The 24848-nt window shown below is 44.2% G+C and overlaps 1 protein-coding gene and 1 pseudogene across 2 annotated transcripts in view; one reads left to right on the plus strand and one right to left on the minus strand.

Moving 5' to 3' along the window:
* The window catches only part of REV3L (REV3 like, DNA directed polymerase zeta catalytic subunit), a 1049196-nt gene that overhangs the window by 454673 nt on the left and 569675 nt on the right, over positions 1–24848 (plus strand). Inside the window, exon 10 of one of the 2 annotated variants that reach the window (XM_086927335.1) lies at positions 18315–18443. In XM_086927335.1, coding sequence (XP_086783461.1) covers positions 18315–18443 — 129 coding nt within the window. Of the gene's footprint in view, positions 1–18311; positions 18444–24848 lie in introns of both variants that reach the window. The other variant, XM_086927334.1, reaches the window with a different exon arrangement.
* On the minus strand, positions 9830–10457 carry LOC147708679 (dnaJ homolog subfamily B member 1 pseudogene; annotated as a pseudogene).

Consider the following 24848-nt stretch of genomic DNA (forward strand, 5'->3'; position numbering starts at 1 on the left):
ATGTGGTATTACCACACAGATACAGTGCTACTGGTATAAAAACCAAAAGCCTTATCCAACTCCATGGACAATTTTGCTGACATCTACTACTTGCCAAGTGCAGCTGATAACTCTGAGAGGTGGGGGGCGCAGTGCGTTGCTTAGGAGGACAGTGGGGCGAGGAGTGTGTCGGTGGCAGGGCAGGCTCAGGAACATATTGCATGCATGCTATAAAGCATGCACGAGTGAAGATGAGAAACCGAAACCTGAAACCAAAAACCTACAAGGCGCGCAGCATTCAGAAGCATGGCAGGCTGTGACAAGGAAGAGAATGAGTCCATGTAACTTATATTACTAATAAGTAATCCAGGCATTATACACATTCATTATAGGATTTTTAGTTTCTTTCTATGCTTTGTCCGATTGTTTGATCACAATTCCTAAATATTAGCTTGAGATCAGGAAGTACTTAAAGCAATAAATGTCCCAAAATCTAATGGCATTGCTAGAAGTACTTACTGCAATAAATGGCTCACAATCTATTGCTATCTGCTTAAAGCAATACAAGTCTCAAAATGTTATGTAATTGCTAATGAGTGAAAGGCCTAATTAATCAATGGACTAGAAGTTGCATTAAAATGAAGCCACAGGAATCTGATTTACGCGGACAGCCCCTCGTTTGAATTAACATCCACTCATAAACAGGCCTGTATGTGTCATAAAGGTAAGTATGGCCATGCTGCTAGGTGAGGGACATTTCAAAATGGTTTAATCCAGCCGAGGGATGCGTTCTGAGCCTGGCTGTTAGCGCTGCACTCGGCTGACTCTTCTAATTAAAGACAGTCTTGCGTGAGTGGGCTTCTTTACGACGCTGCATTCCTCACACTGGACAAAAAGCCCTGCTGATGAACACAACAGATTTCGTAAACTATTTCCAAAAGCCAACGCGGGACACGCTGCTGCCCCCCTTGCTCCCCCACCTACCCGAACCAGCTTTACTGTCACACATTTTAAAGGAGGCGGGCTCAACAACAGCAGTGTGTCAGTCACCTCAGGAGGAGTCGTCGTCGTTTCCACACAGGGGCCCCGGGGTCAGTTCACTAAATTTGGCCAGACGGCTCGTACTACACTTCACACAGAGAGATTTCGAAAAACGCCTTTTCTTTGAAATAGAGTTACACGTAATCTCTGCCTTATTCTACACATCGCGATCTCAACGTACTGTATGCACTGTACTACAGTACGAGACAGGACATTTCTGTAGGTGTAAAGCCGCCTCGGGGTTCGAGGCCGGGCTTCGGTAACATTTGAGGCACTGGCGACGCAGCAAGTAGTCCATTAGCCAGGCTTGTCCCGTGTGGGTCGGTATTTATTAGTCTGCGTTCTCGGGAGAATATGGAAAGGCTGCTTCACCAGGTTCATGATGTTCCTGAGCTCCCAGTTGGGCCGCAGGTCCCTCTTGTAGGAGGCCCGGCTGCAGCGGGGGCAGGGCAGGCAGCCGCCGGGGCCCTGCTCGCAGACCTCCACGCAGGAGCGGCAGAAGTTGTGCCCGCAGTCCACGGACACGGGGTCGCTAAAAAAGTCCAGGCAGATGCAGCAGGTGACCTCTGCCTTCAGGTCCGGGAAGCCGTTGGACGCCATTGTGGATTGACCATAGAGGCCTTAGGGACAGAGACCCCTCGGTGCCTGATCTGAAGCACCCAATACTCGCGGGTCAGGTAACGTGCTCCAGTTTCTGGGCAGTGGAAGTGCGCGCGCAAAACGAAACCTATCGTGGGGCGGGACTTCCGTTTTGTAAAGCCCGCGCCCACGGAGTGCCTGGAGGAGCAGTGGTGACGCGGGGCACCCATGCCCGAGGGAGAGCCACGCGGTCGGAGGCTCCACAAGTCCGGAGTGCCGGTGAGCGGGGAAGGGGGGGGATGCCTGTATGTGTGCGTGTGTGTGTGTCTGTGTGTGCGACGGCGGAGGGGTGGGGGGGGGATGTCTCTCCGTGCGTGTATGTGTGCTTGTGTATGTGTGTGCGCATGCATGCAGGGAGAGGTGTGCCTTTGTATGTTTGCGCTTCCCAGGAGACAGCCACGGCGAGCGCGTTCGCACGCGCGTGGCCTGTGCCGATCGCCTTTTGCGAGATGCGCGCGGCCAGGTGCTGTCTCCTGGGAAGCAGACCCAGTAACAATAGATCTCGGCGAGACAGCGCTTACGCGCTGTATCGCTACGAGACCTAAAAAAAGGACACAGACACAGCTAAGTCTATGGGTGCGTTACAATCCACCCAAAATAAAGGTTCTTTTCGCCGCTCCTTCTATAGAGGAGGCGCAAAGCAAACGGGTACAGATACCACATCATCTTTTAAAGCAAACACGCAGACCTCCTCTAATAAAGGATATTTTAGAGGAGGATACAGAGGCAACAACAACAAGGGAAGAGGCAGAGGTAATAACAACAACCGCTCCTCTTCCACTCCCAAACAGTGACTTCCCTACAACATTCCACTCATGTAGGGGGCAGACTTTCACAGTTCCTACCTGTCTGGAACTCCATCACAACAGACAGGTGGGTAAGACAAATTATCCAATATGGTTACTGCCTAGAACTCACAGCAACCCCCCCAAACATACCACCCAGGCAGCGTCCAATGTCCACAGACCTTATAACTCTGCTTTAACAGGAAGTTCTAGCACTTCTACAAAAAGATGCTATTCAAGTAGTTCCTTTAGAAGAACAAGGAACAGGAGTTTACTCCCTGTATTTCCTAATTCCCAAAAAGGATGAGACATTAAGACCAATTCTCGACCTCAGGCCCCTCAACCACTACATACAAATGGATCATTTTCACATGATCACTTTACAACAAGTACTCCCATTACTACAGCAGGGAGATTTTCTGTCCACACTAGACCTAAAGGACGCCTACCTTCACATTCCTATACATTCTGCGCACAGGAAGTATCTAAGGTTTGTCATACAAGGACAACACTATCAGATCAAAGTCCTTCCATTCGGGGTCACAACAGCACCACAAATGTTTACGAAGTGCTTAGCAGTAGTTGCAGCACATCTCAGAAGACAACAAATACATGTCTTCCCTTACCTAGATGACTGACTCATAAAAGCAAGATCGTTCATCCAATGTGTACAGCACACAAAACAAACAATTCAAACGACCTAGGATTTACGATAAACTACACCAAGTCGCACCTAGAGCCGTCGCACGTTCATCAATATCTAGGAGCTACCATAGACACATCTACAGCTCTAGCGTATCCCAGTCAAGCCAGGATTCAAAGTATTCAGAACTTAGTCTCCCTTTTTCAATGCCAGCACTCTTTCCAAGCCAGAGTGTTTATGAAACTAATAGGCATGATGTTGTCTTGCATCTTTATAGTTCCTCACGCAAGACTGCAAATGCACCCACTACAAAAATGTCTAGCACAACAATGGAATCAGGCTCAAGGTCAGCTCACAGACCTGGTGTTGGTAGACAGCCGTACATATCGCTCTCTGCAATGGTGGAACACCAAAAACTTAACAAAGGGACGGCCGTTCCTAGACCCTGTTTCACAGATAGTGCTAACGACAGATGCATCCCTCACAGGATGGGGAGCCCATCTCTTGCATTATACCACACAAGGCCAGTGGAACAATCAACAGAAACAGTTCCACATCAACCATTTAGAGTTGCTAGCAATTTTCCTAGCACTCAAAACTTTTCAAGTACAAATACAAAACAAAGCTGTCCTAGTCCGGACGGACAATATGACAGCCATGTATTATATACAAAACCAGGGGGGGGGCACACTCTCTGCAACTGTCCCAGCTTGCACAGAACATTTGGACATGGGCCAGCCCTCAAAACATACATCTGACAGTAGAACACCTTCCAGGAATTCACAATCAGATAGCAGACCTGTTGAGTCGTCAGTCACAACAGATTCACGAATGGGAGATACACCCACAAGTTCTACAACCATTCTTCCAAATGTGGGGGCATCCACAGATAGACCTGTTTGCCACCCACGAAAATGCAAAATGCCCAACCTTTGCCGCCAGGTTCCCACACCCACGGTCGGTGGGGAATGCAATATGAATGAACTGGTCAGGCAGATTTGCGTGCGCTTTTCCGCCTCTCCCACTCATTCCACTAGTAGTTCGCAAGCTCAAACAACAGTCTCTCAAACTGATTCTAGTGGCCCCCACATGGGCACGCCAGCCGTGGTTCACCACACTACTGGATCTCTCACTGGTTCCACATCAGAAATTACGGCTCACGCCATCCCTGCTAACACAGAACCATGGAGAAATAAGGCACCCAGAACCAAGCCAACTGAATTTGGCAATCTGGCTCCTGAAGTCCTAGAGTTTGGTTACTTAAACTTACCACCAGACTGTATGAATATCATTAAAGAAGCTAGAAGACCCACTACCAGAGCATGTTATGCTGCTAAGTGGAAAGGATTTGCAATATACTGTAACAACAATAACATTGATCCACTGGATGTTTCCATCAAAAATATCATTTTCTACCTTCTACACCTACAAAGGTCCAATTTGGCTTATTCTTCCATACGCCTGCATCTAGCAGCAATTGCAGCCTATTTACAAAATAGACAACATCTATCTCTCTTTAGAGTACCTGCAATAAAAGCATTTATGGAGGGATTAAAACGAATAATCCCACCTAGGTTACCACCTGCACCAGTATGGAATCTAAATGTGGTCCTTACAAGACTCATGGGCCCCCCTTTTTAGCCTTTATATAAGTGTGAACTGCAATTTCTAACATGGAAAACTACCTTCCTTGTTGCCATTACCTCTCTCAGAAGAGTCAGTGAAATACAAGCATTCATAATAGAAGAACCATTTTTTCAAATACATCCTAACAAAGTGGTTCTTAGACCCAATCCTAAATTCGTACCAAAAGTGATTACTCCTTTTCACCTAAACCAATCAGTAGAGTTACCAGTGTTTTTTCAAAAACCGGACTCTGTTGCAGAAAGGGCTTAACACACTGTAGATGTTAGAAGAGCTCTACTATATTACACAGACAGGACTAAATCCTTCAGAAAGACAAAACAACTATTTGCATCTTTCTCTCCCCCACACAAAGGCAATCCCATCTCTAAAGGAGGAATTGCCAGATGGATTGTAAAGTGCATTCAAATATGCTATCAAAAAGCTAAACGTACACTAACTGTTCCTCCTAGAGCACACTCCACTCGCAAACTAGGAGCCTCTATGGCTTTCTTAGGAAACATACCACTAGAGGACATATGCAAGGCAGCAACATGGTCTACAATACACACCTTCCCTAAACACTATTGTGTTGATGTGCAAGCCAAGCAGCAAGCTGCAGTGGGCCAAGCTGTTCTTAAAACACTATTTCAGTATGCTGCAACGGATACAAGCGACCACCGCTAGGGGAGACACTGTTGCACAATTGTTGCTAAGTGTAGGATCTACAGCTCATATGCCTCGAACGGAAAATGCTACTTACCAGTATGCATCTGTTCTTGGCATGTAGAGCTGCAGAGTCCTACATGCTCTCCCGCCTCCCCGGGACTTGTATCCGTTCCAGTACTCATCTTAATTAGATGCACACGCATGGACATCCTTTCTCTTTACTTCTACTAACTCCATCATTTCCAATCATGGCGAAAAACAAACTGAGGATGGAGTCGATGACCATGCGCAGTATTGTCCAAGGGAGGAGTCACCTATCTCGTGACTGCAAAGACTTCTTCGAAGAAGACAACAACCTGCAATCATCCGAGCACACCACCAGGTGGCGATCTATTGCTAAGTGTAGGACTCTGCAGCTCTACATGCCAAGAACAAATGCATACTGGTAAGTAGCATTTTCCTTTTGATGTTCTGTCGAAGTATATCTGCCTCACATCTTATGAACTCTGAGGTTTTTTCATGGTTTGCATAATTTTCTCCTATATCCACACCTGCTTTCTTCGTAGCCCTACATACTGTGCCCATGTCTGAGAGTGGCTTACCTTGTTTTGCAATTAGGTAATCATTGTCAAACAAGATAGTCAGTTTCTTTCTCTCTCCTTCAGTTTTTGCAGTGCTTGCATGATGAGGGGTTGCTCTGTATAGACACTGAATTTTGAGGTCCTCGCTCACTGCTATAGTAGGATATTTTTGGCAAATAGTGCAGTACATCTTTGGTCCTTCTCCCCCCGGACTTTCCTTCAGGGCTAGCCATTACCAGGATTCCACCCAGTGTGACTGAAAAACTTGTTTTCTTTTTTCAGCTTTTATACTTTTTGTTCTTAGTTATGTTAGGATTCTGTGCAGTGGTACAAGGCCCAACCTCAGTTGTCTTGTTTTCTGTCCTTCTCCTGGGATATCTTTAGTACTGTCTTTACTTTTTTTTTATCTAAAGCTGAATAGACTTTGTTGGGACATATTTGCCTGCCAACTGGACAAAGTGATCAAGTATGAGACTATACTTAATTCAGCTTTAAACTCACTGTCCAGAAATATTGAACTTTTTATGGCAACATATTTTTCACAGATAGAAAATTACACTAAATCTTGAATGATACAGGTTTCCTCCTACACTTTTCCAAACTATTCGAGAATCAAGGGTTGCAGCTGCCTGCTGCCTCTACGGTTCGTAGTGATTCTGTTTCATGCCAAGTTGTGAACGCACAGCTGGTGCTACACTGGCTGCACTCTAGACCTAGAAGCCAAAAAAAGATTTACACTAAGAAAAAGGATTTGAGCTTTGGAAAAGTACAAGCTTACTTACATAAAGGTAATTCAAATCTACCATCCATGTTACCATAAAAAAAACAATTAAAAACTTTATAAATCATGTGTAACTGACTGCTCGAGAAAGATGATTGATGGATAAAATAAAAGAAAGAATGAACAGAAAGAAAAAAATGAAAGGTAAATGAAAATAAGGCAAAAGGAAAGAAAAATAAAGAATGAAGGAAGGTAGTAAAGGGAAAAAGGGAAGATAAACAGGAAAGGCAGAAAAGATAGAAGGAAAAAAGAAGGAAGACAAAAAGGAAAGAAAGGAAAGAGGGTACTTAGTATAAAGAAATATTGGATACTAAAAACCAAGTTACACACTCCACCTATATTTCAGCAAATTAAACACCAGAAAATGTGTTCCCCCCCCTGGGCAAAGTTGATCAAATAACCACTGTTGAAAGAGAGTCCAGAAATGCTATCAAATAGCAGCAATCCACTTCAAACAGAATTTACAACAGCTTTGGAAGGAGATAGGAACTGATAAATCTGAAATATGCCATGGGCTCACTTCAAATGTGTCCTATGATCACATCTGGCAACACTGGCAATAAAGGGAACTCCATGAGTGTGGATGTGCACCTTGTGAAAGAGAAAAATGCACTGCAGCTACTCAAAGTGACTTTAACCCGAGGTTTAAGTAATTATGCTGACCCACTTCACCATACTGTAGTGGGTGGAAGGTAAATGGGAATGACACAACAGACCAATGGGTGAATAGAGGTGGCGGAAAGCCCCATTAAGTAATATTATACCTATTATTTTAGTAAAATCAAAAGGTCTTGGCTAAAGCCAGACATAAAATTGATGAAGCAATCACTTGTCACACAACGTACACATGCATGCTTGATTATCATGTACATTTATCAGAAAGCTGCACGAGCAGAATGACTCCCGTGCCAATTTTTTTTATTTACTGCCTGTTCAGAGAAGGATCTTGCTGTTCTGACCCATTGGTTTTGCCAGTGCTTTTTGCCTATACTGTGCATCATTATAAAAAGCTTTTGGCTGATTCTTTGTAGCAATCTAAATATAAGAGGAAAAACAAACAGCCATGATGATGACTGGACCATTTCCTAGGCTCCCAGATGTATGAGGATGCGTGCAAGTGCAGGGATCATCATAAATGCACGTGCCTATGGAATAAAGGGGCACATGGTATGAAAATATGTATTTACTGATCAAAAATGGACCACCTTTGGCTTGCCTCCAGGCACAGAAGCCTGTTTCATGCCTTGCCACGAAGCTAGAATCTCACTGAAGTATGTGTCTTGTCAGAAATGTTTAAGTATAAAGAAAAACCGGCTTTTGTACGGCTGGAATTCTGAACGCATGCTTTTGAAAGTGCTTCTATTCTTGATTATGAAGATAAAGTTTTGATGAAATAAATATTTGCCTAAGATCTCACAAATTAAGCATGGAAGCCATTTTTTATCCAGCCAGGTTCTCTTTCAACAAGAGTACTTAAGTAGTTCCATACCCTCATGAAGAATTCTGCAACATCGCAAATAGCAGAATTTGATATTTTTAGTACATTGAGGCGGCTACTGTGTTCTATGGAAAACAACGTTCACTTTTCGAAATAAATATATTTTTCACACACATTAAGATCTGGGTCTGAAATCCTGCTATGGCGTTTTGGGTCTGAACAAACAATGAGAATGGTGCAATGTACGCGTCGTGCCTCTGTTCCAGACTGACAGGACCCTCCTCAAGACATAATCATCATAGTGAGTCCCCCAAATGCAATGCCCCTTTTGCGCCTCCCTCTTAGATGTGATACTCTGGAGGGTACCTCCTTACCCATTATCCAGTAATGCCAGTGTCCTTTTACAATTTTTTAGCAAGACTGGCAGCTCAAGAATGATGAATTGCAGTGCTGACGCTGAGGGGCGCCACAGCTTAAAAAAATGCGCACAAGGGGCCAAATTAAGCTCGAAAAATAGAAGGCACTGGCCAATTGAGTATTTTCTCGCACATATGGGAAAAATATCACCCATTTGTGGGGGAAATTGCCCAATCTGGCATCTCTGTCGCACGTCTGGTGTGAAAGGGAGTTTGAATCTGCTCTGCCCACCAATGGAAAGGTGCGCTGTCTGCACTGCTCCAATTGCAGCAATGAGGTCGATGAGAGCCCGTGCTTCCTGCAGCCACAAGGGTACCTCATTACACATGGTCTGTAACAGCAGGCGCAGCAGTTGATTCTATTCAAAGTGATCTGCTCGAAAAAATGACCTTTTTGAACACTAGCAATGCTTTAAAAAAAAAAAAGAGATTTTAATCACTGTATTAAGTAGATCACTTACAAAAGGCGAGATTTACAGAGACACTGTCCACGATTCTCAGAAGCTCCTTTAACAGAAGCAAAGGCCCTTACACCTGAAAATGGACATTACCCGAGATGAAAGGATTTTAAAAAATGAAAGCATTTCAACCCCCTAAAAAGTCCATGCAAAGGATGGGAAAGTTAAAATCACTCCCGTTTCAGACATCTGATAGCGACTTTGACACTTCACAAATAAGTGCTTTCCCACCTCTTTGAGAACACCCCTCACTCAGCTGTATCCTGTCAGGAGAAATGGTATCCCTGTATGGCAGGCACGCAATGCCCATTGGGGTCAAAGGGCCTTTTTCACCTCAACTTAAAGCCCCTGCATCGCCACTCTGCCTATGGCTGGAAGAATTACACCGACCCCCAAGAAATTTGGCTCTAGTTGCGCCTCTGTTGAATGGCTTATTGCGTTTAACAAACATTAATCCACTATGCAGATGTTCAAGTACCTAACTCTCGGTATACAGTGAAGTCATGATACCCCGCTGTATATCCGTGAAAAACAACAGCTTTCCAAAATGCAACCTAAGTTTCACGCACACTGAGACTAACTTTGGCCAGGCCCAGTAGATAAAAACTTAACACGAAACCCGTTTTAATACAAGAGGAGTGCTTAAGCATGTTAGTATTGAATATTTCTGTATAACTTTTGCTTTTTACAGTTTTTCTTCAGGCCATACAGCACCCTCTCCTGCCAGTAATGGACTGTAAACAAACACCAACTTTCCGGTTCGATTGTCTTGTCCGCTATGCGGGCAGTATCCGCTCCAGTACTTCCTTTGAGGAAGGCGGACTTCAGTCTGGGAACTTCACTTAAGACTCGAGGATGAGGTCGACCTGCTGCTCTGGGGCTTTGGGTGGCTGGAGGCCTTAGCCTGGGATTCTCTGTTTCAGTTACGTCGTCCATGAAGACATTCAAATGGTCCTGTTGTCCAACGATACAGCCACAGAACGCCACTCTCAGGGTGATTTTTGCTTCCCTCTAAAGACTAGATGGGGTTTATCTTTCAGTACAAAGACTAGATCGGAGAGGATGTTTGTGGGTGTTTCATCTCCTTCATTAGGGAAGGTAATCTTCGTGCCCTTTCTTGATTTCTATAGCTACGATCTCGTCCTTCAGAGCGTGCAGTTCTGCTGTCTGGATTCAGGTGCTTATCATAAATCTTCATTTTACTGCCGGAGCCGGCGTAGATTTCATCAAGATACCTTTTAAGCTCATGCACTACTGGAGGGTCTTGCTCTTTGCTGACGTGATTACGTCCTCGCCGAGCCCGAGGAAAACACAGGTTACCGAATCCACTGACCCCCATTCTAAAGCTGGCAAAAGGGTCATCAACGTCCATGTGCTCGTGTCATTCCGTGCACTGAAGAACATATCAGAAGGACTCCAAAAACATAGTGTAGTGCAGTGCGCCTGCTTGCGATACGCTTTTTTGACGTCCTCTTCTGAGTCCCCAAGGCGGGCAGGTCTAGGCTTTTGTTCTAATGAATCTTTTTACCCATGGTTGCTAAAAAAAAAAAAAAAAATTGCACCTTTGTCACAATGTCACCCGATCAATTACAGTACAATTTTATGCGAGCATCCAACCTCACACTTCTAAATACTAGCAATGCTGTAGCGGGCAAACTGCTTATTTTATCTGAATGCGAGCCTCGCAGCGGCCACGGACTACTGCTTGCAGAGGCTGAGAGACGTTTCATTGCCCCAGCCAATCACTGTCTTGAGACCAGTCAAGGGCTGCTAGCCAATCAGATGCCTCCAAAGGCTCTCTGCAAGCTTCTGATTGGCTGTGAGCCCCAGAGTGCCCACAGCCTGTTGTATTAACGTAAATTAATGTCTACTTGTCCATCGGACATAATAGACATTAAATCTTCTTGCCCATCAATAAAAACAACATGGTTCGGGCGTCGGACAATAGGATTCCCCCAACCCTGCACAAAAACGAAGCCTCCTTCGACACCGAACCCCTCCGCGTCAAAAATTAATTATACCCCAGCTACCGAAATCCTCGGTGCCAAAACCTAAAACTGTTCCTCCGAAGCTGCACAATCTGATTTTCGACGCCCCAACAACCAAATCGGACCCAAAACAAAAAGGACTTTATATAAATTCAGATACAGGACGTGTTCTTACTAAATCACCTCAAATGCAAACCTGAGTCAGAATACACCCTTTACCATAGTCCTTTTGAGAGGAAGAATGTAGGTACTAACTCCTCCCCTCCTCTTCCACCACCTACACCAACTTCTCCATCTTTGCAGCATTTACTGATTACACAAACTAACACTCCACCACCACCTATTGATGATTATGGAGAGGGGGGGGGGGGGAAGACAAGATTTTAACAATAGACCCCTGGAAGGATTATAACACAGATTCACCTACAGATAACAACTCAGATATTTACCCTGCAAAGCCTTCCCCTCCTGACGACAATGTATTATATCTAGAATTACTTGCTAGTGCTTCAGAATATTATGGGGTACAGTTACACAAGGAATCACTAGGTGGAAGATTTCCTATTTGAAACGCTCAGTAGGACACAAAGGGCTAGCCTCACTCTACCTATGTGTAAAGGTATGATGAGATATGCCGATGATATCTTAAAAGTTCCAGTGCGTGCTCGCATTCTCAACCCCAGAATTGATCAAAAATGTAAGCCTGCTCCCTCAGATCCAGTCTTTATTAAAGGACAATTACCACTAGACTCCTTGGAGGTATCTAATGCCCGTAAACGGGCCAATTTACAGTCTACAGGGTATTCTCCCTCTCCAGACAGGGTCAATACTATTAGATGCCTCAGGTAAACGAGTAGCCGCCCAAGCAGCAAATCATTGGCGCATTGGCAACACCCAGGCCCTGCTAGCCAGATATGATAGGGCACACTGGGACGAAAAGGAGCAGTTGCTACAACACCTCCCAGATGAGCACAAAGCAAAAGCCTCGGATTTAGTCCAGGAAGGACGCTCATATCCAATTCCTCAATTACATGTGCTTTAGATGCTACAGACACCACAGCTAGAGAGATCAACACTAGTGTGTTATTAAGGAGACATGCATGTTTGAGGATTTCTGGTTTCAAACCCAAAGTTTTCTACAATTCCTCCCCATTTGCCAATCTATCACCACAGACAAATGGGTGTTAGGAATTATCCAACATGGTTATTGCCTGGATCTTCCCAATAATCCTCCAAACATTCCTCCATGTTCTCACAAAATGTCACCAGAATATTTACATCTACTTCAGCAAGAGGTCCATTCTCTCTCCAAAGGAGCTACAGCACCTGTACCATTGCAACATCAAGGGACAGACGTTTACTCCCTGTACTTTCTCATCCACAAAAAGGACGGCTCATGAAGAACTTTTCTAGACCTCGGAGAACTAAACCTCTACATACTTTCAGAGGATTTCCACATGGTGACACTTCAACAAGTGCTCCCACGTCTACAGCAGGGTTATTTTTTTCTACTCTAGACTTAAGACGCATATTGCCACATTCCAATTCATCCTGCTCATCGCAAATACCTCAGATTCATGATAGTGGGTCATCATTACCAATTCAAAGTAGTACCGTTTGGAGTCACCACTGCTCCTAAGGTATTTACCAAATGTGAGGCAGTAGTGGCAGCACAGCTGAGAAGACAACACATCCATGTCTTCCCATACCTGGACGACTGGCTCATCAAAGCCAGCACTTACCAAATGTGTCTCCAACACACTCAAACGACTATTCACTTAACTTTACCAACTAGGGTTTACAGTAAATGCGTTGAAGTCTCATTTACTTCCTTCCAACACACAAACTTATCTGGAAGCCACGATAGATGCTCGGAAAGCTCTAGCCTCTCCCAGTACAGCCAGGATTCATAGTATTCAGTCCCTTCTCACTCCATTTCAGCCCGGCCAATCATTACCAGCAAAAGTATTCTTGCAACTGCTAGGGATGATGGCTTCTTGCATTATAAGTGTGTCCCACGCCACACTTCCCATGCATCCCCTTCAAGAATGCTTAGCAAGTCAGTGGAACCAGTTGCAGGGTCAGTTGACTGATCAAGTGTTGGTAGATGGCCACACCCATCGCTCTCTGCAGTGGTGGAACTCACAAAATGTATACAAGATCCTCTATATAAATCCCCTAGAGCTGCTAGCAGTGTTTCTAGCGCTCAAAGCCTTTCACACACACTTAATAGGCAAAACTGTCTTAGTCCGCAAAGACAACATGACAGCTATGTACTATATACAAGAACAGGATGGAACACACGCTCTCAAACTGTCATGCCTAGCACAAGCTATTTGGAAATGGGCCATACCTCACAAAATGTATCTCCTAGCAGAACATCCTCCAGGAATAAACAATCAAATTGCAGACCTTCTAAGCAGACAGAGAGCAAATCCATGAGTGGGAACTTTATCCCCAGATTCGTCTTCCCTACTTTCAAGAATGGGGATTTTCTCACATAGATCTGCTTGCCACAGCTCCAACCGCAAAATGCCCAAGCTTCACCTCCAGGTTCCCTCACCCACTCTCCAAAGGCAATGCACTATAGATGAACTGGTCGGGATATTTGCCTATGCTTTTCCGCCTCTCCCACTCATTCCGTTGGTAGTTCGGAAGCTCAGACAATCATCCCTCAAACTCACTCTCATAGCTCCCACATTGGCACTTCAACCTCTGTTCACCAACCTGCTAGAGCTCTCAGTAGTTCCACACCAAAAGCTGCATCTCAACTCCAGTCTCCTCACTCAGAGCCATTGAGAAATCAGGCACCCAAATCCCAAGGAACTCAACCTAACGATTTGGCTTCTGAAGTCATAGAGTTTGGTTATGTACAATTACCACCAGACTGTATGAATATCCTAAATGAGGCTAGGAAACCTACTACTAGGGCATGCTATTCAGCAAAGTGGAAACACTTTGTTATATACTGCAACAATAACAATATCAATCTCGTTGATGCTTTAGTGCAAAACATCATCTGTTATCTATTACACTTACAGCAATCTGGATTAGTTACCACATCCATTCGATGCATTTAGTAGCAGTAGCTTCATACTTAACAAACAGACAACACATATCTCTATTCAGAGTACCAGTGATTCAAGCCTTTATGGAAGAACTAAAAAGAGTAATGCCACCAAGAGCTCCACCTGCACCAGTATGGAACTTGAACATAGGCCTTGCGAGGCTAATGGGGCCACCCTTTAACCAATGCACAAGTGTCAACTACAATTTCTCTCATGGAAGGTTGCTTTTCTAATTGTATTAACTTCCTTAAGGAGAGTTGGTCACCTCCAGGCACTAACTATACAAGAGCCTTTCTTTCAACTTCACAAAGAACAAGTGGTTCTTCGAACCAATCCCAAATTTCTTCCTGAAGTGGTTTCTGCTTTTGACATCAATCAGTTGAGTTACCCGTGTTCTAGCCTCAACCTGATTCTGTAGCAGAACAAACTCTACACACACTTGATGTTAGAAGAGCTCTACTATATTCTGTGGAAAGAACAAAAGATTTTCGTAAGACAAAATAGCACTTTGTTGCTTTTTCGCCACCACACAAAGGAAATCCCATTTCTAAATCCGGCATTGCAAGATGGTTCGTGCAAAGCAAAATAGGTGCTACTATGGCTTTCTTAGAGAATATTCCCCTAGCTGACATCTGTAAGGCAGCAACATGGTCTACACCGCACACATTCACCAAACACTATTGTGTATGTGGGTTAGCGAGGCAACAAGCTAATGTAGGCCAGGCAGTACTTAAAACATTTTTCAAGCAACAGCTACAGGTTAGCCACCGTTTTGGGAGTTTACTGCTGTGTAGTCTATGCAAAGCATGTGATCTACAACTCACATGCCTCGAATGGATAATGTTACTTACCCAGTAAGCATCTGTTCTTGGCATGTAGATTCACATGCGCCCACCGCCTCCCTGGATACCTATACCTGTTGCAGTTTTCTTACTTTACATAAATACACATGGATATCTCTATTCTACCTTTACTAACTCCATTCTCACCCTCTGCGGGAAAACAATCTAACAATGGAGTCGAAGCCCATGCGCACTATTGCCGAAAGGAGGTGCCACCTACCTCGTGACTAGAAAGACTTCTTCATAGAAAAACAACTTGCAAACATCCAGACCCTACACTAGAATGCAGGAGTATGCAAAACATGTGAATCTACAGCTCTACATGCCAAGAACAGATGCTTACTGAGTAAGTAACATTATCCTTCTGCAGGGTTATCCCCAAACTTTTTGCCTTTTTCCTTCTATTTTTCTGACCCTCTTTTTGTTGACTTTAGGACTTTGGGCACTTTATCACTGCTAATTATTGCTAAGGTGGATGTGCTCTAACCCCTAAAACTTGGTATGATTGGTTTACACCCATTAGGCATATTTAATTTACTTGCAAGTCCCTTGTAAAGAGGCATCCTTTATATCCAGAACCTGTAAATGAAATGCTACTAGTAGGCCTGCAGCGTTGATTTCGCCACCCACTGAAGTATCCTTCCAAACCTGTCTCAGGTCTGCCACTGCAGTGCTGTGTGCACAGGTTACTGCTACATTGACTTACCAAAGCCTAAACTCCCATTTTCCTATACCTAAGCCACCCCTACGGTAGGCGCAAGTGAGCCCTAAAGGCAGGTTCCTGTGTATGTAAAAGGTACTATTTCACCAAAAGTTCTCCCTTGATTACCTAAACGCTGATAAGTGGTCAAGTATCCTTTAAAAATCCCTGAACTATCTTTAGATGGAAAACCCTTTGTGAAGCTGCCTCTGTAACGCCACTACTGAGTAGGAAAGAAGGCACGTCCTTTTGTTTTACAATCCCTCACACACCCTAGTGGTGTCATGCTTCATAATCGGGACACCCTGGTGCCTAGAAGTCAGGTGGGCTCGACCATCTTTCGGGGAGCACTTTATGCGATGTTTTTGGCCAGGGAAATAAAGATTACAAATTCACAGACAGATCAGGGTTTCCCTTTATTCTTGGATCTGTCGGGGATATTAACAAGCATTTGCAATGCTATAGGACTCGCATTAGGAAAGTTTGAGCTATTGGTATTGTAAATGACAAATTTTATATTTATGTGTTGGTTTTGAAAGTATCTAAATTAATAGCTTTGTCATTTACAATGCCAATAGTTTTAACTTTCGCGAATGTGACACCTATAGCATGTGTAATGCAATATGTGTTGTATTTACGTGACTTAGATCTATTGATATTACAAATAACAATGGCTTTTAATTATTTTTAATTATTAATACTTAAATAAAAGTTATTGTAATTTATAATGGCAATAGCTTAAACTTTTGTAAAGATTATGTTCAGTGTATTTTATTGTGACGCAAATCCAAGAATAGAATTGAAATATTAACATCTTTTTCTGACATTTGTAATAAGGCTTCAAACATTGAGAGGACATATTTGAACCAGTTGTTGTTGAATGGTTGCATAGATTAATGCTGTGGTGGCGCTGAGTGATGTTGTGGTGGCGACGAGTGATACTGTGGCGTTCAGTGATGCTGTGGTAGCGCATAGTGATGTTGTGGTGCCCCTGAGTGATGCTGTGGTGGTGCTGAGTGATGCTGTGGTGATGCGATAGATAGATAGAGTACTGCTAACATCGAGACCACGGCTCACATTCTTTGGGTCTGTGGTACCTACGCTGCCCCAAGGCAGGCATGGCTTTTTCCAATCTGTAAGCTACTTGGCACTAGGGAAGCGGCGGAGGCAGATCGTATTCTGCGAACGGACACTTTATTGCCCATCGTACTAGCTGTGGCCACATTTTTAGCTGGGCATGGACTCTGAGAGCGCGGCAAATTTCACATTGTCCCTGATTAGGTTTATAAACTTTTTACGATGCTCATGAAGTATGTACATGATTATGTGTTATTCTTTTAACTCGAGGTTTTTTTACTGGTTTTAAAGCTCAATTTCACTTCTGGGTTACAAATGAACTTTTGTATAATAATTTTTTTATTAACTATGACTGTTTCGTATTCCTGATGATGTATATGCTTTTATGATGTAAAAATCGAATAAAGCTTTATGAAACTGATAGTGTTATTTTTGTATACATTTTATGATGTAAAGACATGATTTATACACTTATGTGAAATTTTTGAATAATAGCAAAACATAAATAAAATGTTTGTTTAAATAATTGCTTTATATTTTCTTGCTTGAGCACATGGTATAGCTGGAGTGGTATATTTATCGATCTAATCGCGTTCTTTGAAATAGACAGGTAGTGCAGACTGTTTTCTTGATACCTTGGTTTTCTCCTATTGCTCTACCTTTATCCTTTTAGGGGTCCCCCTATTACCTATTGGTTGCCCACTGATTAGCACAATAGTCAAGAGAGTAGCCAACAGGGAGTGTAACCAAGTCACAGGGCAACCACCTCTCAGGTGACAGAGTAGTTCTCTGTAGCTTATTGATGCCAGTAAAGCTTTAAGGAAGAATTCGTGGGGAAAAGGCAGAGGGCAACTTCTGCGAGAAATGACTACAGGCTTGCCATCCACAGTCTGAGGCACAGCATGAGGAGAGCATCAGTAGTCACCAATTCTAAGAGACCATCCAGTGGTTAAGAAAGATAGATATGAGGAAGGTGGGTGCTTCCGTCCGAATTCCAGCAAGCCAGTGATCTGAAGCCTATATATCAGCATGATAACGTGTGCCAGGTAAGCTTAAATATTAGATTTCTTATATTATGGTTGCCATTGGGAAGCAGTGATATTGGATTCTAAGTGAAAAGCAAAGTAGACTCCAGAAAAATAGAGGATGATTTAAAAGAGATAAACACTGTTGGAAATTATGAGAGACTACTTGCTACGCATCCTTCTTGTGGCATCCCTCTTGGTGAATTTAGAGCAGGGCATATTTAAATAACTGAGATCTAAGCTTATTTGAAAAATGGGAATATCTGTGTCATATATGGATACATGCAATGAGTTGAAAGCTATCTCAATAATGAACAATCCAAATGCAAACTAAATGATATGATTTTTGATATAAAATGTACTCAATGAGAAAATGTTGCCTACCATTGTGTTTAGTTTCCAAATGGACATGACATTGTTGCAAATAAGTAGCCTTTTTAACACTGCATGGATTTTGGTATGGCTCATTCAAAAATGTATTAACTTTTAGGCATTTAATGAACATGGATAGTGACAGACTCAAGTTTTTGTGTGCTAATCAAATCTTACTTTTCCCAGCAGGAAACATCAAGAAGAATGGGAGTGAACTTCAGGATGCAGTCATTGATGAAGAAGCCATTTTGAATCTCATGGAAACTAGTCAAACATTTCAACCTTTATCCCAAAGGCTCAGCCAGTCTCCAGTTTTCAGTAAGTACGATTTTGGTGATCCAAGCTGTAGCGTAATCATGCAGAATCTTTTCTATTTTTTCTTTTTATTCAGTAAGGTATTTTTTAGGAAGGTACTGTTACAAACAGTGTGGTATGTATCTCTGCACATTCCCCTTTCTCATCCAGGACAGTGTTCCACTACTGCACCTCCAACACTTCCAAACCATCTGCGCCACTTAAAGTAAAAGATGGGGGATGGTGATTATGGAATGGTGGAAGGGACATTTATATCTCAAGGTTCATGTTATCAACCACTAGCAGAGTCTCTGTTTTAGCAAAGTGTTCCTCTCCCATTTTTGCACTTCCAAGCACCTTCTTTCATTTTGTCCTGTTTACTGAATTGGTTTTCTTTAAAATCGCTCAGGTACCATTTTGGGATCACACGGCCTCTGTAAGCACCACACACCTGTCTATCCTACACCTCTGTTAACCGCAGAGTACTCACCATAACAATATCCACAGGCTCCAGACTGCAGCCAGGGTATTTTCTCACCATTGCCCAGCACACTGATGGGTGGGCTGCAGGTCCATACAGCCCCGAAAGTGATACGGTGGAGCCGCATACAAGTGCCACTCATGCACGCTGATGTCAGTTTTTTTCTTTTTGTTCACTTTAGTGCAGATTCATTGCTCTGCTCCCAGTTTTAGCCATTTTCCATAACTTCAAATGATTATGCTCAGTGCGTCAGTGACGATGCCTCCCTTGAAAACTGCAAGAATCAAGCCATGACTGCATGAAGCAGATGTTTGTGATCGACCTGCATGACGTGTGCCTTTGGTGCTTTGGCTCAGTTCACGACTTGTGCAATAAATGCTCACTCATGCGTCCTAAGGCAATCTAAAATAAAGTCCAGTGCAAAATCCCATTCCCACTCAGAGTCTTCCTAATAAGTCGAAAATATTCCATAAGCGCAAGAAGGTCAAGCTGGACTCAGATCCCCAAGGATCACTCTTTGAAGAATTTGTGACTACAAGGGAGATTCCAGCGCTACCTCCATGTGGCAATATATCCTTGAATTAGTGTTTCACATCTAAGGAAACGCAATTACCACCTGTTCTCAACAAGTATCCTCCGTGATTGTATTGGATGTTTTATGCATAAATGTATGGACAGTGTATGTACAAGGTAGGAATACAGGTCCTGATGAATGCTGCACACACCGTAAGGGACCATCAGGCAGAAACCTGCTGGCCACTGTAGTGCAGAAGTGCTGATCCTCCTAAGCATCCATATTTTATCATCTCCTATGTATTTGAGGAATTAATTACTTTGTGAGATACCTGGGAGATGTTTAATCTACAATCTCAGGATCCACAATCCTCTCATACCCAAATTAAGAATTTCAAAGTGCTTCCTTGAATATAAGCAGCCCATTCGCCAATATCATTTATGGCGAATGAGGAAGTCAGAGGATGAATCATGACACCCGTGGAGGTGTGTGAGGTCTTACCCAATGTTTTTTGTGATATAGTCACTTCACCTTGAACAAACACAGGGGCCACATCTATTCAACCCATGGATTAAATAATCCTCTAAATATAGTACAGATACATTGGGTTTGGGATTTTTGTTCTGTCTGGTATGAGTTGGGAGGCGCAAATCCCAGTGGCCTAATCCTTCTAGTTTCATCCCTTTAAACCTTAGAGAATTTCTGGTTGATAGTGCAAGCAGGTCTGAACTGTGTCCCTCCACTCAAAATCAGGAAAAATAGCACAAGGCTGTCAATTAAAAGGTCACTTCTCACAAGGATCATCCGACTATGATTTGGTCCTTAGTACACCGTGAATCCCTTGTGTTGCCGTTGGCCCACAGCAAATTGCTTCTTTTAAGAATGCCATGCTGCATCTATTTCAGACTCTCCCAGCTCTCTCTGGCACACCTCAGGGCTGCACAGAGCTAGGAGGGACTTCACTAGCACTTCCTACTTCGTGCCTTCCCTCTGTGCCAATGGATCCCCTTGGGCCCAGGCCTTTTCTGATGGCGGTTCATGTTTCCACTCCCATGTTCCACACCAGTGCCATGAATGCTGATCCCGCTGGTGCCAGCCCAGGACACAATCCCAACACTTGTATCTGACCTCAAGTCATTGTCTGCTCGTTCCAGGCATTATTTCCATTCAGCAAGGCTCTTAAAGACACCCTTATGGCTGTGAGAAGTTGGCCTGGTATATGCTGTCCACTAGTTATAGTAGGCACCTTGTACCAGTCCAATCGACCCTTATTGATGATTAGGTTAAAGACAACTGTTATTGAAAGCTATCCCAGTGGTAGCTATGGAGAGCAGCCTTCAGGCTAAGTCTCGAAAGAATGTAAAACAGCTTGGTTTACCAGATTATAACATCTTGAATGATCAAGTGAAAGGAGAACCACCACACAAGGTATATATAAAATATATGTATGTATTACTAAATGCTGTCTTCTAACATCTTTATGAGATTAGAGAACAAGGCACACAATAATACAGTAATAGAACAACAGTAAATAGCACAATGCACAGCGGGCTCCAGGGGGAGACCGAACCATATACTAAGAAAGTGGCATAACAACTATAACTTGACTAGGAACAGTGCCTAGAGCCTAGAGCATGTAGAATCGCTGGGACCCCAAGGAACCACCCAAGGTAGTGACACAGGGGACCCACGGGGGACGCGTGCAGTGTGAGAACACAGCCGCGAGCTCCGTACAATCCTATGGGAAAGTTGCAGTTGGAATTTTAAAGTTTTAGGACACTTAGGAGAGGACTTTGAGCAAACCGTTTCAGACTTAAAAGGTTCTAAGGCCAGCACCGACGTGATCCCCGGAGTACTCGTGTTACCTAACCCAGGGAAGCCGGGTGCATAGTTGTCAAATAGTGTTGGGAATCATTGTCGTTTTCAATGGCGAGATGCTGCAAAGTGCTGCTGCCGTGAAGAGGAAAAGTGTCCGGTGTGATGCAAGCCTGGATCGGAGCTGTGAAGAACCTGAAAGAAGAAGGGACAGAGTCTGGGTCACTTGCCAGCGACCAGGAGCTTGGTAGACGAATGCCCACCGATGTCGGGTGTTTCAGGTGTGAAGAGGTGAAGGTTGACTCTGTTGCCACGGGGACCAGGAGACGACGACGACCAAAGTCCGCAGGCGAGCTGTCCCATGAAGAATGCGGAGTGTTGGGGGGTCGGTGTCCGGATTGGAGACCAACAAGCCTTGGCAACGGCAACCCACGCAGTGAGAAAATAGATGCTTCGGTGAGGACCTGCAAGCGCCAGAGCAGGGGCTACCGGTTTGAGCTGGACTATGCACAGGGACACCAAATGTGCCCCCAGTGCAGACATCAAATCACTCTTGGAGTGCACCCACCCAGCCCCAATACACTAAAGCCTGCCTGGGAGGTGACAGGAAACCTATTGTCTAGTTTCACCTGCCGGAGTTTCGTCCAGCAGCAGGAGTGGAGATGCTTGTCTGTGGCTGGCAGCATCCATCTTGTGATGCCAGGGTCGAGAAAGCTGGTACCGGGTCTATCGGTGCTGTAATATTTCTTTCTCTAGGAGGATGGAATAATACCTCCCCTGCCAGTACTGGGGGGTAGGTATGATTCCAAGGTGTTTGACACCAAACATGACCTGTTTCCTTGCAGCCTTTTCAAAGTTATCATTTACTGCAAGGTTATAATGCACTTAAGAGAATATGGTTGGCTGCATCACAGAACAACCCCTGAGAATAGATTCCGAAGACTGCAGAGGGGCCCTGCTCATGCATGGGCACCCACTCGCACAAAAGCCAGCACGCTGCCTTCAGGATTGATAAGGCCTGCCATAGGGGTGACTGATATATGTGCAGTGATATAGGGTAGATATAGGGAACCTATATCTAAGTTAGGGGTGCATACACCACCCTACACAGGCTGCTGTAGCAGACCTGTTGTGCCATTTTGAATGGTCTCCCAGGGGTGGCATAATACATGCTGCAGCCCCAGAGAGGCCTCTGGGGTACCTATGCCCTGGGTATATAGAATACCATATACTAGGGACCTATAAGGGTACCCCAGAATCCAATATGGAGTGTACCTAAAGTACATGCAATCAGTTTATGGGAGAAAGCAGCTAGGCTGGGGTCCTGGATAGCAGGATCCCAGCCAGCCTAAGTCGAAACCTGAAATATCAGCAAAAAGTGAGGGTAACTATGAGAAGCAGATCCTACTCTCCTACAATGGCCACTTGATCGAAGCCATGCTCTGGCCATCCAGTAAGTCAATCTATTGCCAGATTGCATAGGCCGACCCCAGTTTCTTGACAAGGCACCCTATGCCTGAAAGCCAACAAGTAAATTTACTCCTGATGCCTTTCTGACCAATCCTCCAGATAGACAGTTGAAACGTATTGATGTCTTTGAAAAGAGTTTTTTCTCTTCGACCTATGTGGCCTTAAGATTCTTGAATGAGGTGTGCCTTTTAGGCAGGTGCATCCATGCTTTATGTGATATGGCCAGCAAAAAGTTGCCAGCGATCCTGGAAGACCTAGGGGCTTTGTGGCTTAAACAGTACATGATTGCTGGGATCTGGCAAAGTACATCTCGTTGGTTTTGACACCTGAGACTGTGTGGGTGGAGCTATTGGCACCCATTTACTGCTTAGAAGACATTCCTGGATGTGGTCAATCAGGTTCCAGGGGTCCCTTATGGATATGCCCTTTGATGGCTGTAGATTGTTTTGAGAGAAAACTGGTTTAATCCTTGAATGATATAAGGGCAGTCAAGCAACAGAACGATCCTTGGGACTCTTGTCTTCCATCAAGCAGTTCTGACATTAGTATAGGACAGTTAGGGATTATTCCAGGGGGTTAGCTTACAGACAATGCCAGCCTTCCCAACCTTTGCAGTAGTAGCTGGCCCAGTACGTTTGAGGCAGAGGTATTGCAGCAGCAGAAATAGTTTGCACCAGCAGGGGCTGCGCTCTCATAACTCTTTTCTCCCCGACTACAAGGGCTGCAAAGCCCCATTATCTTGCCCTCACAGGCCCATGCTTACCCAGCTGAAGGCAGCATAGGACCATTGCCTTCCCAGCTGGACAGCTGTTGCATCAGACTAATGAGTCTTACAAATCATTCGAAAGCATTATGCCCTGCCTTTAATTCCCCCCTGCCTTGTTTTTCCCCAATAACAGATCGCTTGTCAGTGGACCACTCCACAATCTTGCATCCAGAAGTCGGTCTTCGGAGCAAGACGAAGGGTGCTATTTGTACAAAGCATATGAGTGTTTGCTCTCTTGCAAGGCTACCATTTCGTGGAGGACCTTATGTCTCAGCAACATGGAGGGTTAGGGGTGGGGGCTGTGCCTGAATCTCTGCAACAAGCACCTGTATGTGGGGATATTGAGTGGTGACACTTAAATAAGTTTGAGCTGCTAACAGTAGTAGCTGAATTTATCCTTGCCGCTCAAAGCCCTTTGACAAAGTCCATTTATGGTAAGAGAATTTGTTGCCTGGCGTGATGCTTATCATACTGACCCTCTTCAAGCCACACTTTCAGATGTGTTTTATGTTTTATTGGTGAACCTGAAATGCTTTGCAGCATGCACAGTTAAGGATTATTTGTAGTCTCTTTCGGTTTTTCTGAGTATACCTTGTTAACCACCTCCTTTTAGATCACATGTTGTGTTGCTCTTGAATAAAGATCCGACTCCTGTTTTCTCATTAAAGTGTTTCCTCATGTGCAGTGAGACATGAACTTTAGAGTTGACATTTCTTATATGCATGCCTTTGAGCCAGTACACATCTGCTGTTGGTGAATGTGAGAAATTGGGTTGTCGGTTGACTGGGGTGTTTGCCCTGGTCAAGTAGCAACCGTTATTCTTGTCAGGGTGCTGCACAAGCCAACCCTAAATTAACCTGTGCTCAGCCCTCTGGTAGCTTGGCACAGAGCAGTCGGGCTTAACTTAGAGGCAATGTGTAAAGTATTTGTGCAACACTTCAAACAGTAATAAAGGAAAATCACCACAATGAAAGGACCCAGCTCCAATTAGAAAAATATAAATCAAGACCAACATGATAAATCCAAGCCTTACCTAGACGTGTTCCCGGTCTCACGAGATAGGACTTTGTACATTCAGTTTAGGTTCGGGCTGCTCCTTCTTAATACCCTAACTTCAAAGTGGCACACAGCTGAGAACACAACAGAGAGTTGCCCCTGCTGTGGAGCCCCGGTGGAGTGTGTTGCTCCTGTCATGTTTGCTTGCCCAGCTTACAACAAAGCAAGGATCAGATGGTTAAATCCAATTTGCAGTGACGTGGGCACCCGCGACTACCTGTTTGCTCTGCGTATTTTAAAATCTGACCCCAATGTTCTATTCTCTTGTGGGGTGGCCAAGTTTTTAGGCCAAGCTTGGTTCATTAGGATCAAGGGCCCGATGTAGGT

Source organism: Lissotriton vulgaris, chromosome 6 (genome assembly GCF_964263255.1).
Source record: "Lissotriton vulgaris chromosome 6, aLisVul1.2, whole genome shotgun sequence".
Lineage (NCBI taxonomy): Eukaryota > Metazoa > Chordata > Amphibia > Caudata > Salamandridae > Lissotriton > Lissotriton vulgaris.